This window comes from Aedes albopictus, chromosome 2, assembly GCF_035046485.1.
Source record: "Aedes albopictus strain Foshan chromosome 2, AalbF5, whole genome shotgun sequence".
Taxonomy (NCBI): domain Eukaryota; kingdom Metazoa; phylum Arthropoda; class Insecta; order Diptera; family Culicidae; genus Aedes; species Aedes albopictus.
In genome coordinates, this window is record NC_085137.1 from 212,520,499 (window position 1) to 212,538,319 (window position 17,821).

General features: G+C 38.9%; 1 protein-coding gene across 1 annotated transcript in view; it reads left to right on the top strand.

Moving 5' to 3' along the window:
* Positions 1 to 11,008, top strand: part of LOC134287896 (uncharacterized) — a 45,992-nt gene extending 34,984 nt beyond the window's left edge. Inside the window, exon 3 of the mRNA XM_062851081.1 lies at positions 10,044 to 11,008. Within this exon, the coding sequence (XP_062707065.1) occupies positions 10,044 to 10,606 (563 nt within the window). The 3' untranslated portion in view covers positions 10,607 to 11,008. The remainder of the gene's footprint in view (positions 1 to 10,043) is intronic.
* Positions 11,009 to 17,821: the final 6,813 nt, after the last annotated feature.

The following is a 17,821-nucleotide window of genomic DNA, read 5'->3' on the forward strand; positions in this document are numbered from 1 at the left end:
CTGCTTATCGCACCCTCAAGAATAGCTGCGTAGCCTACAGCAACGAACATCGATGACTTGCTTTGGAGAGTCCTTCACGGTAGCATGCTGACGCTTAGTCAGTTTTAAGAGTGGTCCTCACCACTCCCAATGTCCTCGGAAGGCGGGCATCAACCCCGCCCGCGCCCAACCGCTAAGCAGACATCAAGAATTGATGCCCACGTGCAACCCGATTTGGCCCATATAGCCGAGGCGGTAAACGCACGGGTATTCAGCATGACCATGCTGAGGGTGACGGGTTCGATTCCCGGTCAGTCCAGGATCTTTTCGTAATGGAAATTTCCTTGACTTCCTTGGGCATAGAGTATCTTCGTGCCTGCCACACGATATACACATGCAAAATGGTCATTGGCAGAGTAAGTTCTCAGTTAAAAACTGTGGAAGTGCTCATAGAACACTAAGCTGAGAAGCAGGCTTTGTCCCAGTGAGGACGTTACGCCAAGAAGAGGAGAGAGAGAGAGAGAGGAGGTGCAACCCGATTTGACCTAGGTGGTGCGAATAGAAGCGGTTTTATTTTTCAAGCTAGCTAACACACACCTACACACTCCTGGCACACAGCTTGTAAACACGCACGAGCGTTCAATTTTCTTGCAACCACCTCTCTCAGCGCGGTTGTCAAACACGCCGTCGCGACGCTGTTCGGAAATGGTAAACATGATTAATCCACCATTATTCCGATTTTGTTCTCGTGTTCAAAGTTTATTATTTTCCATTCGCGATGGAAATTTTGATGGATAGTTGTTACAAAATTAGCTAAAATAGGCTCAAAACAATGTTTATCCTTCTCCTCGCTTTCCAACGGCTAGGCAGCGGCAAATGGAGATATCGTGACAACAGTTTTGATGATATCCGCAGCACCTAGATAACAATACTTTTCAATCAATCACACAGGTTCAACAAGGTTTAACATAACCTCCATCTTCAATGTTTGGCTCCCAATGTTTGGCTCCCGATGAGAGAGCATATTGAGTCAGTCCGCGACACTCAGGATTTGACCTGCCCGCAAAGGAAGGGTATCACTACCCTTCAGGCCCTATCAGATGCACCAGAAGGTTGCAGCCAGCTGGGTCTCCACCTGCCCCGGCCCTTACCGGGGCCCCCATCCAACCGCGGACTCGGATCCAACCCGACGCCACGACAGCACCGCTACCGGGACTCCCTCTCTGCGGTCAGTCAATCGCTGTAAGGGTCGATCTCGACCGCAGGGCACCGGTATGACCTACGAAGCCGACTTCGAACCCCTGGACCACCTCTTGTACTGAGCGATTCCAAGCAACAGCATCAAAATTAAGGAAATTTTTTAATTCATGATTTTCTATTGAACTGAAACTTTGCACAGTTTTTAAGTTCCATCTAAATCGTCATTTTCCGATATCAAATTTTTATTTTGAATCACGACTAACTTTTCAAAAGGGTGTATGTGAAAATGGTTCAAAAATATTCAAAAATCTGCACAGCCAAAATGGTTCGTTCGATTGCAATAAATTTTTCAGCAAAGTTAGATAACTAAATGGTGATTCCTAAGAAAATATACACTGTGAAAAAACATCTTTTTTAACATTAAAAAATATCATTTTTGTCACAAAAACTCAAATATCTCAAAACCCTATCTTTTTACCAACGTAATTTTTTTAGGGAAGACGGTCCATTGTATTAGCAATCTACCATAAAAATTTGGTGATGGTAAACTAATAAACAAAAAAGTTATAACATTTCAAACATTTCACAATTTTCACATTTGGTAAATATTTTTTTCTGTGTAAATTATTTCGATCAGAAATCGCAGTTAGATGCAGATTTTATTGTTCAGCAAAGTTAGATAACTAAATGGTGATTCCTAAAAAAAATGTACACTGTGAAAAAAAAATCTTTTTTTAACATTAAAAAATATCATTTTTGTCACAAAAACTCAAATATCTCAAAACCCTATCTTTTTACCAATGTAATTTTTTAGGGAAAACGGTCCATTGTATTAGCAATCTACCATAAAAATTTGGTGATGATAAACTAATAAACAAAAAAGTTATGACAATTCAAACATTCCACAATTTTCACATTTAGTAATACAGTAAAACCTCCATGAGTCGATATTGAAGGGACCATCGACTCAAGGAAATATCGAGTAGTGGATCAAAAATCCTTTGGAAAGCTTTTTGGGGGACCATCATAGTAACCCAGAAATTATTTTTCAGTGTGGAAAAAATTACCTCCAGGAGTCGATATCGAGTCAAGGAACATCGACTCATGGAAGTTCGACTGTAATTTTTTTTAGTGTAAATTATTTCGGCCGGAAAGCGCAGTTTGATGCTGATTTTATTGTTAATGGCCTTGCGGGAGTAAAACAATCTGTTTTTATTATGTATTATGTATATTATATGTACAGTACTGTTCCGATTTTATCACGCCCTCCGCGCATTAGTCGTTTATTGATTAATTTGCTGTTACATTTGAGGACAAGTGTTTTCCCTCTTCTTCAAGATGAATGTTGAAAGCGTGTTTTGCAACGTTAAAAATATTGAAATGGGTATAAATGTTGAAGTATATTTCAAAGCATTTTTGAAAAGAGGCGTGATTAAATTGTTTAAACAGATGTCGCTGATGGTACGGTGGCATGACTCTCTGCACTTAGCACTTCTGGCAATTTCTCAGTTGTTGTCGTTTTCGAACTTCCTGCGCCCTGCTTTACCGATGATATACAGATGGCTCGTTTGTCAAAGTCTAGACGGCAGGACGTGCAAATGCGTAAATTTGTATTCAATTTGGGCATAACCAGTCTCTTTCAGTTTATCTATGAGATTTCGTAACTCTTTTGAACATTTTTTTTTCACAAGCGGTCTACAAGAGAGCGTTGAGTTGAAGACCTTTGAGAAAGCGACTGTTCATGTTGTTCGTTAGATTATAATAAACAAAATCACTTATTAGTTTTAACTGACTAGTTTGGTGTTGTTTGCTTGGACGAAGAAAAAATTTACTATAAAATTTTTAATATCCATAGCGGTAGTATTTTTTTGCTTTTTCGTGAGCATTTTCATGGTATGTATACAGTAAGGTGGCCCACACTTATATGAAAAACAAAAATTTCGAAAAATGCCAAGTCTTACCTTCTAAATCAGTTGTTTTGAAGTCCCAGAAGCTATGTTCAAAATTTGAGCAAAATCGGTTGAGCCTAAGGGGGCGCTCAAAACGCTTGAAGTTTGTATGGGAAAACTTGGCCAAATGTATGCAGAAATTTTAAGTTTTCGAATTTTGCCGCCAGGTGGCGCTGTAAGCGTTCAATAATCAAACCCTTTGGTCTTATTGTAGGTGACTATATGCCAAACAACTTTGTCGAAGACCGCAAAGTGATCCAACTTCTGTGAAAAAAGTTATACCCTTGGTAAAGTGAGGATAAACTTTATTGTTGTTTTTCCAATACATGTAAAAGAATAATATCAATAATGAAATCTCACTACTTTGCCTCACTTTGCCTAGGGTATAACTTTTTTCACAGGCGTCGGATCACTTTGCGGTCTTCGACAAAGTTGTTTGGCATATAGTCACCTACAATAATACCAAAGGGTTTGATTATTGAACGCTTACAGCGCCACCTAGCGGCAAAATTAGAAAACTTAAAATTTCTACATACATTTGGCCAAGTTTTCCCATATAAACTTCAAGCGTTTTGAGCGCCCCCTTAGGCTCAACCGATTTTACTCAAATTTTGAACGTAGCTTCTGGGAGTCCTAAACAACTTATTTAGGAGGTAAGACTTAGCATTTTTCGAAATTTATGTTTTTCATATAAGTGTGGGCCACCCTAGTATACAGACAAACAAACGTAACACTGACGAAATTTTCATTGACCACGCCTTTAACGATCATTTTGAATCTTGGTTGTGGCTTTCATAACCAGAAGAGTGCCCATCGTTTTTCTTTGCGTTTGACGTTTCACACTAGCGCCTTCTGATGACGATATTGCACAACGCAGTGTTTCGTGAAACATTTCCACCAGGTGGTGGTAGTGTGAACTGGGCGATGGATTTTCACGAAAATTGTTCTAGGCGTTTTGTCTGTTTGTCTGTGGTATGTACCTCTCATGCATTTGTTGTTGTTGAAGTTACTCGCATTTTTCCGATCATAAAGTCTGTTCTCTAAGGGCCGATTTCTTCACCTCGGCTTAACCCGTAAGCCAGGCTTACCCATATAGTTAAACCTGGCTTAACGCCTAAGCCAGGGTGAAGAAATCGACCCTAAGAGGTATTTTTTTGCAGATCAACTAGACGTATACGCGTATATATAAAACTTTTATTATGCAGCTTTCGTCTTCAAAATAAGTTTAATTCCATTTTTCTTATGATCAACAGCTTTTCAACACTATCAAGGGATTTTTTCACCAGTCACGTACAATAAAAAGTATGACAATCTCAATATTTTTGATCACAACACTGGATCGCGTGTAAGGTTCAAATAGATACTATAGTAATTATAAATAATCAAACAAAAATATCATGAAAACAACTTGTTTAATTCATGCGGTAGCCTTTACAATAAAATCAGCATCAAAATATAGTTCTCGAAATAATTTACACAGAAAAAAATTTTTTTTTTGTTACTAAATGTAAAAATTGTGAAATGTTTGAAATGTCATAACTTTTTTGTTTATCAGTTTACCATCACCAAAATTTTATGGTAGATAGCTGATATAATGGGCCATTTTCCCTAAAAAATTGACGTTGGTAAAAAGATAGGGTTCTGAGATATTTGAGTTTTTGTGACAAAGATCATATTTTTTTATAGTAAAAAAAGAAATTTTTTACAGTGTATATTTTCTAAGGAATCATCATTTAGTTATCTAACTTTGCTGAAAAATTCATAACAATCGAACAATCCGTTTTTGCTGTACAGCTTTTAGAATATTTTTGAACTATTTTCGCATACACCCTTTTGAAAAGTTAGTCGTGAGTGAATATGAAGGTTTGATATCGAAAAAAGGCGATTTAGATGAAATTGAAAAACTGTGCAAAGTTTCAGATATTTTTGAAATGGTCGCTCAGGATCGACTGACATGACTCCGTGGAATTCCTCTACTGCATCTGGACTAGCCATTCTCCAAGTCCACGCGCCACCTCCTCTGTTGCTCCCAGACGATATGGGTGATAGCCGTCGAAACGGCGTTCCAGCTAACCTCATCCCTACACAGTACACATCCTCTGGACAAGATTGTCCGGAGTTGTGTCCTCTCCGCATGTGGCAAGCATTCGGTCACGCATTGCATTGTGCGAAAACGCGAGCACACGAACAAAACGTGTTCTGCCGTTTCCTCCAAACCATTGCACACTCGACATTTGGGAGAATCCGCATGCCCAAAACGGTGTAGATACTGTCGGAAGCAACCATGACCTGAAAGGACCTGTGTCAGGTGGAATGTAACTTCCCCATGGCGCCTATTAATCCAACTATCTACCCTCGGTATCAACCTATGGGCCCACCTTCCTTTGGTGGAACTGTCCCTCGCGCGTTGCCATTTGACCATAGAGGCCATCCTGGCAGTCCTGCGTATGCCTCTTGTGCTGCGCATTTCGAAGCACTCCATGTCCTCACTGATAAGGATGTCACCTGCAGTACCTTGAGAAGGTACGAGTGCGATACTGAATTGTACGCCTTCTTGTGGTCAATATACGCCATGTTCAGGTTCCTCTGCTGTTCGGTGGCTGGACCCATAATGACTGCGTCTAAGATTACCTTAGTTTATACGTTGTTTGCATTGCAGTTGTCTTGTATTCTCCTCGCTATTACCGACGACAGCATCTTGTACAGACTCGAAAGGTACGTTATTGGTCTGTACTTTGCTGGATCAGCTGTGTTTTGTTCCTTCAGTAGAAGATAAATGATATTCGTGATAATAAACTCTGGGATCTGCCTGGGGTCTTCTAGCACCATGTTGAAGCATTCCGTCATCCACCCGTGGATCGTCGGGAGTTTTTATACCAAAAATTGTGGACAGGCTTAGATAGATTGGTCCAGAACTGTGTTACGCTGCCGATGTCCGGAAGGCCTTCTCAATAACCATTAGATGCAATTATTGTAAATCTCCCTTTCGTTAATGTTGAACATCCTGTTTTGTTCCTTCCGCTCCGAACATTCTCCATAACGCCAAAATCGTTTCGCCAGAGCACTCAACCGATGTAAATGGGTGTTGAGAATCTCAGTAATGTTGACTTGTGTGAGATCTCGGAGTTTTGCGAGCTTCGCCTCGTTGATCGATTCCTCTGCTTATACTGCGTTAATCATCCAATCTTTGTCCGCAATGTGGCAATCCGGTTCACCAAACGTCGCATCCACACGGGTTTTTTTTGTGCTGAGGCATGTGCGACTTTCACCGTCTGTATGCGGGCGCTTCAGCAATCCCAGTGTCTTTCCAATAGCCACTGCACTTGTGTATTCAATAACTAACAGTGTTGATCCTTTAGATTCTGTACGGCCTCAAAGTACTATGGCAATATGTCCTGAATGAGGATGCTTACTGCACTTGTTAGCCGATAGCATTTCAGCACTTGTTAGACCATGGTTTCCCAAACTGTGGGTCGCGACCCCCCAGGGGGGTCGCCGGCCTTCATCCAGGGGGTCGTGAGAGACAGTAGAATGTTTTACTGTTATAGACAACAAATGAGGGAATTTCTATGGTGGGTCGCGAAAAGTACGTCTGCTGGCAAAAGGGGGTCGCGCTCCTGAAAGTTTGGGAACCTATGTGTTAGACGATAGCATTGTGCCGAGACATAGCGTCCGTTGAAACGGAACTGTGCGCCTGCTGTGGTCATGTGGAGCACTTTGATCTCGTAGTTACTGTCGTTGCTTATTCGCTGTTAAACCTGGGTGCAGTCGAGTCACGACTTTCACATGTGTCCGTTGTATCAACCTGGTGTAATAGTTAGAACACTTGACTATCACGCCGAGGACCTGGGATCGAATCCCACTCCCAACAAATTCACTAAATGTGGATTCTCCCTTCGGAAGGGAAGTAAAGCGTGGGTCCCGAGATGAACTAGCGTAGGGCTAAAAATCTCGTTAATACAGATAAAAAAAAAAAGAATTCCTTCTCGAGGTATCGCTCGGTCCTCTCCTTTCTCAATTCCCCCTGTGTTGCCAGTCTGATGTGCTCCACTTCTGGAACGGTGAGCTGTGTACAGCTTGTTCAAGTCAAGCTGGTTCGCAAAGCGAGGGAATCTCTCGTTGAACATTTCTAGCATCCCTGATCTGCCGTACATGTCCGTCTCCATTATCGTACAGACAAAGTAGCAGCATTAATTTGCAATTAAATGCAGATTAATTTATTAGAAACTCTAAAAAGTATGGAAAAAATGTTTGAAAATCTATACTGTCCCACTCGCATAACAGTTCCATTGGTCTTTACAACACTTTTGAGTTAACGTTAAAAATCGCGGGTTTTTGTGTCAATGTGTGAAAAAATATCAAATCATGTGCGTCCCATAGTGAAAGTACCCGCTTAACAGTCTCATCATGGATTGCCGTACCCTGTAACACAAAACTGAATAATGTAATTTTGTAGTAAAGTTGTCTCAAGGTATGGCGATTTCCAAAGTTTTACATGGAAACGAGTTTTCAAACTTCAAATGATTTTTCCTCAGTTCTTCCTTTTCACAAATCAGACTGCAATGCGAGTGATGGCCGTAGGGGAGACTGGGGAGACTTGATCCCGTTTTCTTAATTTACCTGAAACTTTAAGAAAAAACACAATACTAGATCCGATTTCCATACAAAATGGCAGGTAAACATCTATTGCAAGTTAATACACGACAGAAGGCCTTTAAATTATTGTTAAAGTTTTCAAAACTGTGTTTTTTATGGAGGCATGTGTTATGATGTATTTTTCAAAAATGGGTGACCCCTTTGATCACATGGTTTATTTAAAGGGACAATAATCCCAGAATCTTCCTATTTATTTTCTTTTCGAGTTTTCTTGCATTTTCGATGAATATGGAGTGTTTGAAATTGTAAGATTGCCTTAAATTTTTAAGGGTATGCCGTATTTTCAAAATGGGGAGACTTGATCCCCCTTTTCTTGGTTTGTACTAAAGTTATAATTATCTGACACATTTTATCGTTGAATAGAATAGAATTCCATGTAAATAGAGGGTTCCGAATAGAATTTTATTTTTCACATGTATAATGTGTGTGTAATCCTCGAGGGATCAAGTCTCCCCATGTCACTGTTATGTATGTTATGCTGAATTAATTGAAATATGTTAACAACAACCTTATTTGGATAAATAAGTTTGAAAGAACTTTATTTAAACAATGTGCTGTGAAATTTTGATACTATTTGGTTCAATTTTCACAAAGTTATTGAGATTTTTCGGAGTCGCCTAAAAGATTTCTGAAGGACTGAAAACAAACCATCAGCCGTTAAAAAATAATGCAATGTACAATCGAAATCACTTGAAGCCAAAACATAGTCGTTTGTCCAGGAGTAGTTTTGAAAAAAAAAATGCTCGAAGAAAAATGTTTTTGATTCCGAGCAAATATGGGGGGAACAAGTTTCCCCAGGGATCAAGTCTCCTCAGTCTCCCCTATGTTTCAACAAAACAGAACTACTATAAGCGCTGTTCTTGCCACCATAATGCATTATTCCCCTAATTAATTATGGATTGCGTTGTATCAGATAGAAAAGCTGATCAGATCACATTAATTCTGCTTTCAACACCCAAAAGAACCACGATAGTAAACTAATCAAGGACCCTGGATACCCTGGTTGAGAGATCAATAACGATCATATCACACCAACGATCTCCTCAATTTCACCTCTTTGTTGACCTGCGCTGTCTCAACCGTCTCAACAACAGTACTTGGCGCAACAATCGACCGACCAAGCTCAAAGCGTTCTGTTCTTTTCCGTCCGATTTCCCAACGACACCACCGTATCAAAACCAGATCGCCGCGATGACTGAGACTGACTGAGTGCGACCTGCTGCCTACAATTGAAACGTCCGTTCCCACATTCATAAATAATTCTTTGAAATCATTCGCCGGTGGCTATCTCTAAAATGCGCCGGCGACCCATAACTCTATACATTAATCACTGCACCCTAATCGCTTGGCCGGTGTGGGTCGCATAGGGTCCATTCTTCGAAACTGGCGCAAATTATGATTTTCCGACAAGGCAGCCAGGGCAAATGTCCATTAAGTGCCTACTTCTACCAACAACCTATGAGCCAACGATTTTGGTTCAGTGCTGGGGTCTGCTGGGCTCGCGCCGGGCTACTTCTTATGCTCAAGCGCAACCGGAGGCAACGGATGGCAATTTTTCTCACCATTATCGCGCTTGGATTGGTTTCGCTTTCCTTTGCGAAAAAAAACGGCTGAGTTGATCAACCTAGTTGACTGGATGTGTTTGTATAAATATTCTTTGAGTGCCGTACACTGGAGTAAAGTTGGTAACATTCCGATATCTTCTTCGATGAATTTACAAAATTTATTCGACGGAAACAATGTCGTTATTTTGCTTTTAGACAATAAAACAATTCATGATATTTAGTCTATAGAACTAGTTATTCACCAACGGATTCACACGTCTAAATACCACACCTTATTAGGAACAAATCAAAATAATCTTTTTATTGCTTTTTAAAAACACTCAAAGGTAAATTTACATAAAAAAAAATCAGTGATGAATTTTACATATAAACACCTTCAAGATAGCATTGATTCACGGTTTCAACAATGTATCTAATCTTACCGGAGATATGGATGATGGTTTAAAGTCCGCTTTGCTAGTCCGCAATCTATTTATGTCGTCAACGTTTGCGAAAGCATACCCAATCGTATGTCACAAGTAGCTCCCACGTTATAAATGGACAATACAATAGGCACTGCACAATTGCCTGTTGTGGAGATTTTCGAGTTGAAACAAGCGAACCACATGTCTGCAGCTCACTTCCTTCATAGCGAACAAAATGCAGCAATTTAAAAACTGATGAGAAACTTTTTTTCCCCTTTGTCCATTGCCAGGTCCGAAGGAGTTCCAGTACCGTGGACACAACTATTTCTACAGTGCTCACGTGCCCGCCCTTGCCGATAAGCGAGTAGACTGGCTGGATGGCCGCAACATCTGCCGCGAGTACTGCATGGACCTGGTGTCGCTGGAGACGCAGGAAGAGAACAACCTGATCTTCCGTTTGATCCAGCAGAACGATGTCCCCTACATCTGGACGGCCGGTCGTCTCTGCGACTTCAAGGGCTGTGAAAACCGTCCCGATCTGGAACCCAAGAACGTCTACGGATGGTTCTGGTCCAACAACCGCGAGAAGATCCCAGCTACCAACAAGATCCCGAACGGCTGGGGATACAACCCATGGAGCAAGTCCGGTCACAAGAAGATCCCGCAGCCAGACAATGCCGAATTCGACATCAACCAGACGACCGAATCGTGCCTGTCTGTGCTGAACAACGTGTACAACGATGGCATCGGATGGCACGACGTTGCTTGCTATCACGAGAAACCCGTAGTGTGTGAAGATTCCGAGGAACTGTTGAACTACGTTGCTGCCACAAACCCAGGCATTCGTCTGTAATTCCATAGACTTTAGTATAAACAAATCTTCTAGCCTTAAGTGCCTCTCCTCCAAAACTCATAAAACAAGGACAACAAAAAACTACATTGCCAAGTTTTCCTTCGAAACTATCCCAGTTTTTTTTACACGATGAACATCCGCAAAACATGATTTAGGGATACAATGACTCCACCGCATGTGAAGAGACGAACCCGAACAACTGTATACAAAAATCACAAAAACCTACAAACACTGCAAAATGTTATTCAAATGTATATTTATTTAATGAGTAGAACTTTTTTATGTTTCTCTTACCTGTAACCTGCTGAAGAAGTGAACTGAAATGCAGTCGAGCAGAAGTGTGGAGTCCAAATTATCGACCAATAAAATGTGCAAAAACGGAATTGTTACAGTGAAAACCAACGCCGGAGTTGATCTTATTGCGAAGATGACAATTTCCTTTTCATCTAAACATCTACCTAATTTGTGTTACTTCCTTTTTTTTTTTTCTATCGGATGTTAGATCATTGCGTCTTTTTTGTTGAACTTTTATGGTATGCATTACTCTAACATCGACAGAAAAAAAATGCAGCGCTTTTTCGGGAACAATTCAGCAGTGTCTTCTCCATCGACTAACAACGAAGATATCGAAACAGCCGCATCCAATGTGCCTCTCCAACCGTCCATCGGCTCTCATCACATGATTATAGACGAAATGATTTTGGCAGCAGCGAGGATCAACCGACGTCGGTCCAGATGGCATTCCATCCGTCGTTCTAAACCAGTAGAGAAGTGGGAACATCTCTGCAGGGCTCCTATTCCGGGCACTTTTCTGCAATAACTCAGCCAATTTTAAACCAACTGACACAATTTTTGGAATGCGGTGAGATACGTATCGTATCTATAGCCGCCCAAGTAACAATTTTGATTTTATCGAAGTTTTTTAGCGATTCAAAAACCCTAACCATAAAACCATTGAGGCCGACATGAAAGTGCTCTCGAGATCTTATATGCCGCCAAAAGCCCACGTTCTGGCTAGTTGGCCCAGTCTTATTATGATCTACAGGACTTTGTATGCAAACCGACTTGAGATTTCGGGTTGTATTATGATATCGTATCCCCGATACAACCTTCTAAATAAAACTATCTTCTAACTTGTCAAATATTTGTTTTCCTTATTTTTCACTACACAATTAGAAAAAATCACCGACTTCGGTAATGTTTTACCGAAATCTCAACCGTTAAGTTTGTTTTACAGGAAAACATCGGTAAAGGTAGCAACTTTTACCGAAGTTCGTTAGAGTTTGACAGATAAACGATAACATTTTACCCAATTTTGTTTATTTTTTACAGAATTTCGTTGAAAACCCATTACCGAACGCTCAGCGGATGAGATTTCGGTAAAAATTACCGTGATTAGACATTATGTAATTTTTCACAGTGCACAGTGCATACCACCGTGCAGAGAGCTGTGAGCACAACGTGAGTATAAATAACACGAATTTTACTCACAGCTCTCTCACTACTTTGATATACGTCTGCGACCTTTACTTTATACAGCAAACTTTTAGATTAAAACTACAATCTAAAACCCCTTCAAACATCATTTTTTGATAGCATGCTTCTGGACTGAGATAGAATCAACACAGAGAACAGACATCCATGCTAGAACAAATTTTATTCGGAAAATTGTGTAAGGATTTGAATCTTTACTTGAGTAAGGTTGCAAACCAATACACGATGACAACACTAACGCCACCAAACACCATATTGCCACAGTCAGTGGTGAATTGAAACATTTCAAGTGGTGAATTAAATTAGTATGGGAAATTAACCGATTGCAGCGCCACGCTATTGCCACTTGTGTTGCCGATTTCAAATGGCCGTTAAATTCCTTACACAGTTTCGGAACTGGACTTGGATGTCTGTTCTCTGTGGAATCAAGTGAGTATTTTTATTATTCCGTGTTGGGTATTATCGAAGACGGCTAATAACAAGACAGACATCTTCCCTCTTTCTCCATATACCTTGGGAGCTACAAGCACACTAGCGCCACGAACGACTTCAGGGAACAACATCATGAATGAGTGTGCATGTAATGCTACCATTTGCGTGTACGTATTTGCATGTACACGCACACAATCATATTTTAATGTTCCTGTGAATCGTTGAGGGCGTTTCAACCATGTCGCCTGCAACAGGGTGGGAGCTGTCTGTCTTGTTATTAGCCGTCTTCGGTATTATCATCACTGCGACCATTGTTTTGATCTATTGTGACATATTCCCCATTTAGTCATAAAATTGTGAGTTTTAATTATTGCTGTAATAAAACAATAATAAAAATCAAACAAAACTAATCAGCAATGGAATTGTTACTTGGGTATAACTCTTGCAAGTGAGTATTCCCAACACTAGTTCATCGTTTTCCGATACCACTGCACTTGCTACAAATATCAAAGAACGTACACATTAGGCCTGTCCAGCTTTTCAAAAATGTTCTCTGATTCTCAAGTCCACCCCCATATTTTGATTGGCATCCTAAAAGAAGTAACTAGTCAAAATTTCAGCCAAATCCATTGAAATTAAGAGGTGCATCAAATCAATTTTGTGTTTTTCGACTATTTTTGAACTTCAAAAAATCATAACTACTCTAAAACATGTTAAAACTTAATTCTTTCGGCAGAAATTGAAAGCTATACTTGTCTGCTACAACTTCTCCGAACAACGTGTGCCAATAAAATTGAAGGGAACATGTGTAATTATCACATTTGTAATCAGAAAAACCTTAAAAAGCTGATTTTTTGACAGATTTCGGTCTGGAACACCCTAATATACCTAATAAGTTGGATTTTTCAAAACGGCATCATATTCTCCAATATTTTTTGGTTATTTGCTTCTTTGACACCAATGCTGTAGGAGTTGAGCAAGAATTACTAAAATTCGTGAAAGTCAAATGTGGCCTAAAAACTAGCTTTTTGGAGGCAATCACGTTGTGGCGCGAAATTGTACTGAACGTAGTAGCTTTGCTTCCTAGTAGTTTGCCTTGGCTACCCCCTACCACGGGTGATAACAAACAAGCGCGATGACAGGTGTTGGCTATCACATCAGTGCTGACGCGATGCCACTTTTTGCGCGCCAAAGCGTGATTGCACCCGCACGGTGCTCCATTTACCGTTATTATAAAATAAAATATACCATCAAAACCTGAAACGCCATTCTCTTTATTTATCTATCCTACACCTCTGGGCAAATTTTTAAAATCATTGTTGGGCGAAATTTTGAGTTACGCCCTTTTAAAGGGCCTAACCTCTAAAAAAACGTGTTTTCTATAGAATAACACCACATTTCATAACAAAATCATGAATTAAAGGCATAAATAACAAAAATTATCATGAATAATATTGAAATTTGGTAGTATGCATCCATATAAATATTAGTGGAGTGCATTTTCTATCAAAATTGGTCATTACGTCAATATACGGTAGGTCTTCTTAGGGCCTATAGAAAACAAACATTTCATCGGTGTAACAATTCAATTAAGGACAAACATCATGAAATCCCGCTTACACGGTGCATCATAACTTTAAACGCACAAATCTCAAGAAGGAAGCTTCAAACGACAGTACATTTTATTATTCTGTTCTTGCTCACTTGTAATAAGTTCAAAATAAGAAGATCAGGTGCGCTGGTTTGGTTTACGAAGAGATTTGTGCGCTCGAAATCGTGAGTAGGTGCCAAAGTCGGCCATTGTGGCGACCATATTGGGATTCTAACAAGTCTGTCCTTAAAAGTATATTGTATTGTGATTCCATATGTCTATAGATGTTCATATTACTCTCAGTCAAGGCGATAGTATTCATATGCATCCAGCACCAACATTTCAAAAGGACGTAACTGATCTTCAACACAATATCTTCTCCCATAGCTGTAGATCATATCTCATCTTTCCCAGGACATCAACAACCACTATCGGAAAGAATTGCATTTTCCCCGTCCAGTAGTGGTTGTACATTGCGTCGGAGAGATAAAGGTTTGGTTTCAGCAAGTAGTTTCGCCTTTTTGAAATGTTATTGAGTTTAAATAAGGGCGAAAGTAACATGATCGATTTCTCTTCATCGACTCTCTCTTCTGCAAATTATATTGACAAGATGCAAATTCGAACGATTTTTTTCACACTTAGACGCACTTAGACTAGCGATTTTTGACCAAAAAGTGTAACCATACTTGCATCTTGTCACTTTAATTTGAAGAAGAGAGAGTCGATGAAGAGAACTCGCGCATGTCGCGTCGCGTCGTGTACTGAGTACACGCACCATGAAAAATGCACGCTTGTGATACACAGTGCGAACGTAGTGCCGTTGTAGGTAGTTGAAGACGCGAATGCTCAAGGTGCAATATTTTCTTTCGATTTTTTTTCATTTCGACGTTTTGTCTTCTCAGCCGCAGCATTTCAACAGTGCGTAACAACTTTCCAAAACCACACCTATTTTCAAAGCTGTGGCATGGCACTTCTAAACGAACAGAATGTTCCACTTTTGATGGCTTACATTAGAGGGGTGACATGCAATCCACATCCATAAAAGAAGGTGCCGTATCAAAAAGCAGTTACGCCCTTCTGAAATGGTGAAGCTGTTGAAGACAAAACGTGCAAATGAAAAGAAATACAAACGGTCGAATAAAAGTAAATTCAGAAGGGACAAAAGGTCTTACCTACATATTTTAAAAGAAGAAAAAAATTTCACCCTGCAAATTATGCTTGATTATTTGTTTCCTGTTCCGATTTTTTGTCTTTTGGCCTTTCCATATTTTGGTTTTCTATTCTTATAATTTAAGATATTTGACACACAGACATATCTTTTTGTTTAATTTATGATTGCCCATATTTTTGACTATTGTTTTTAAAGCAGATTTGCTGTATTAAGAGTACGCTCTTAATATATCGGTGCTAACATTTCAAAAAGGCGAAACTGCTTGCTGAAACCAAACCATTATCTCTCCGACGCAATGTACAACCACTACTGGACGGTGAAAATGCAATTCTTTCCGATAGTGGTTGTTGGTGTCCTGGGAAGGATAAGATACGATCTACAGCTATGGGAGAAGATATCGTGTTAAAGATCAGTTACGTCCTTTTGAAATGTTGGTGCTGTATGCATGTGAATACTATCGCCTTGACTGAGAGTAATATGAACATCTATAGATATATGGAATCAGAATATACTTTTAATTGAATTGTTACACCGATGAAATGTTTGTTTTCTATAGGCCCTAAGAACACCTACCGTATATTGACGTAATGACCAATTTTGATAGAAAATGCACTCCACTAATATTTATATGGATGCATACTACCAAATTCCAATATTATTCATGATAATTTTTGTTATTTATGCCTTTAATTCATGATTCTGTTTTGAAATGTTGTGTTATTCTATAGAAAACACGATTTTTTAGAGGTTAGGCCCTTTAAAAGGGCGTAACTCAAAATTTCGCCCAACGATGATTTTAAAAATTTGCCCAGAGGTGTAGGATAGATAAATAAAGAGAATGGCGTTTCAGGTTTTGATGGTATATTTTATTTTATAATAACGGTAAATGGAGCACCGTGACCCGAAAAGCTAGTTTTTAGGCCACATTTGGCTTTCACGAATTTTACTAATTTTTGCTCAACTCCTACAGCATTGGCGCCAAAGAAGCAAATAACCAAAAAACATTGGAGAATATGATGCCGTTTTGAAAAATCCAACTTATTACGTATATTAGGGTATTCCAGAACAAAATCTATCAAAAAATCAACTTTTTAAGGTTTTTCTGATTACAAATGTGATAATTACATATGTTTCCTTCAATTTTATTGGCACACGTTGTTCGGAGAAGTTGTAGCAAACAAGTATAGCTTTCAATTTCTGCCGGAAGAATTAAGTTTTGACTTGTTTTAGTGTAGTTATGATTTTTTGAAGTTCAAAAATAGTCGAAAAACACAAAATTGATTTGATGCACCTCTTAATTTTAATGGATTTGGCTGAAATTTTGACCAGTTACTTCTTTTAGGATGCCAATCAAAATATGGGGGTGGACTTGAGAATCAGAGAACATTTTTGAAAAGCTGGACAGGCCTAGTACACATCAATATGGTTTGCAATGAGCCATTTTACGAAGTGACAACAATGTTGATGATGATAAGGTACCCCGGGGTAAGTGAGAATCAGGGGCAAGTGAGACCTACAGCTATAAATTCTTTTTTTTGTTAGTTTTAAGGCAAACATTCTTCATAGAAAACATAGGTATCACACCAACGGATACTTTGAATTCAAAAATTATTATTGTTCTCACCATAAAGAGACCATACATGTTATTGTTGTTCATATGTAATTTTAAATTCACTAAGTGAGATTACGTAGGATAATATTTGGAGTGCTTGCAAATTATTTTAAGCGAAAAAGCTGTAATTTAATTTCATTCATTACCTTTTGTTAACTGCTCTATGACCTATCCCAAGTAACAATTATACTTTTGTGGCAACCCTGAAGTAATTTCTAAGATAGAATAATAAAACTTAGCAATAAAGCTCTTTGTTCTGCAAATCTGAGATAAAATAGGTATAAAACATCCATAAGACGAATCTGGCCCACTCTTCATGAGATCTTCAAAGCTGCTTTTGAAGACTGCTTTGAAACTAGTTGTATTTATGAACATGCGCTGATGATTGATTATAAGAACTTCATGAAACTATAACAAGAATATCTTGAGGCATGTTGATCTTTTAGCTGTCTTTCTCAAAAGTGTCAAAAAAAAAAAAATAAAATAAAAAAAAAATAAAAAAAATAAAAAAAAAAAAAAAAAAAAAATAAAAAAAAAACAGTGCACAATAAATGAAATCTTTTACCTAAGCATTATGCAGATGCAAACAAGTTTTGTTTCATGGATGAAATAATAATTAAACTGCGAATTAATTTTCATCACATTGAAATGGCTAAAACATTTAAATTGCCTGACAGATCATTGATGACAGGGAATCGAAATTTTCCGTGCCATACCCACTTTTTCGTTGATATGCCACCCAAAACATACGAAAATTACAAAGCGCCTCAAAAATAATATCAATCATTAATATACAAAGACATAAATTTCCTTTAAAAACAAAAGGCTACGCCACTTTTTCAATTATTTCTAAACATGGCTGCCGTTCCAAGCGAACAAAACTCATGCAGCCGCCATCAATTGTTATTACCTTTA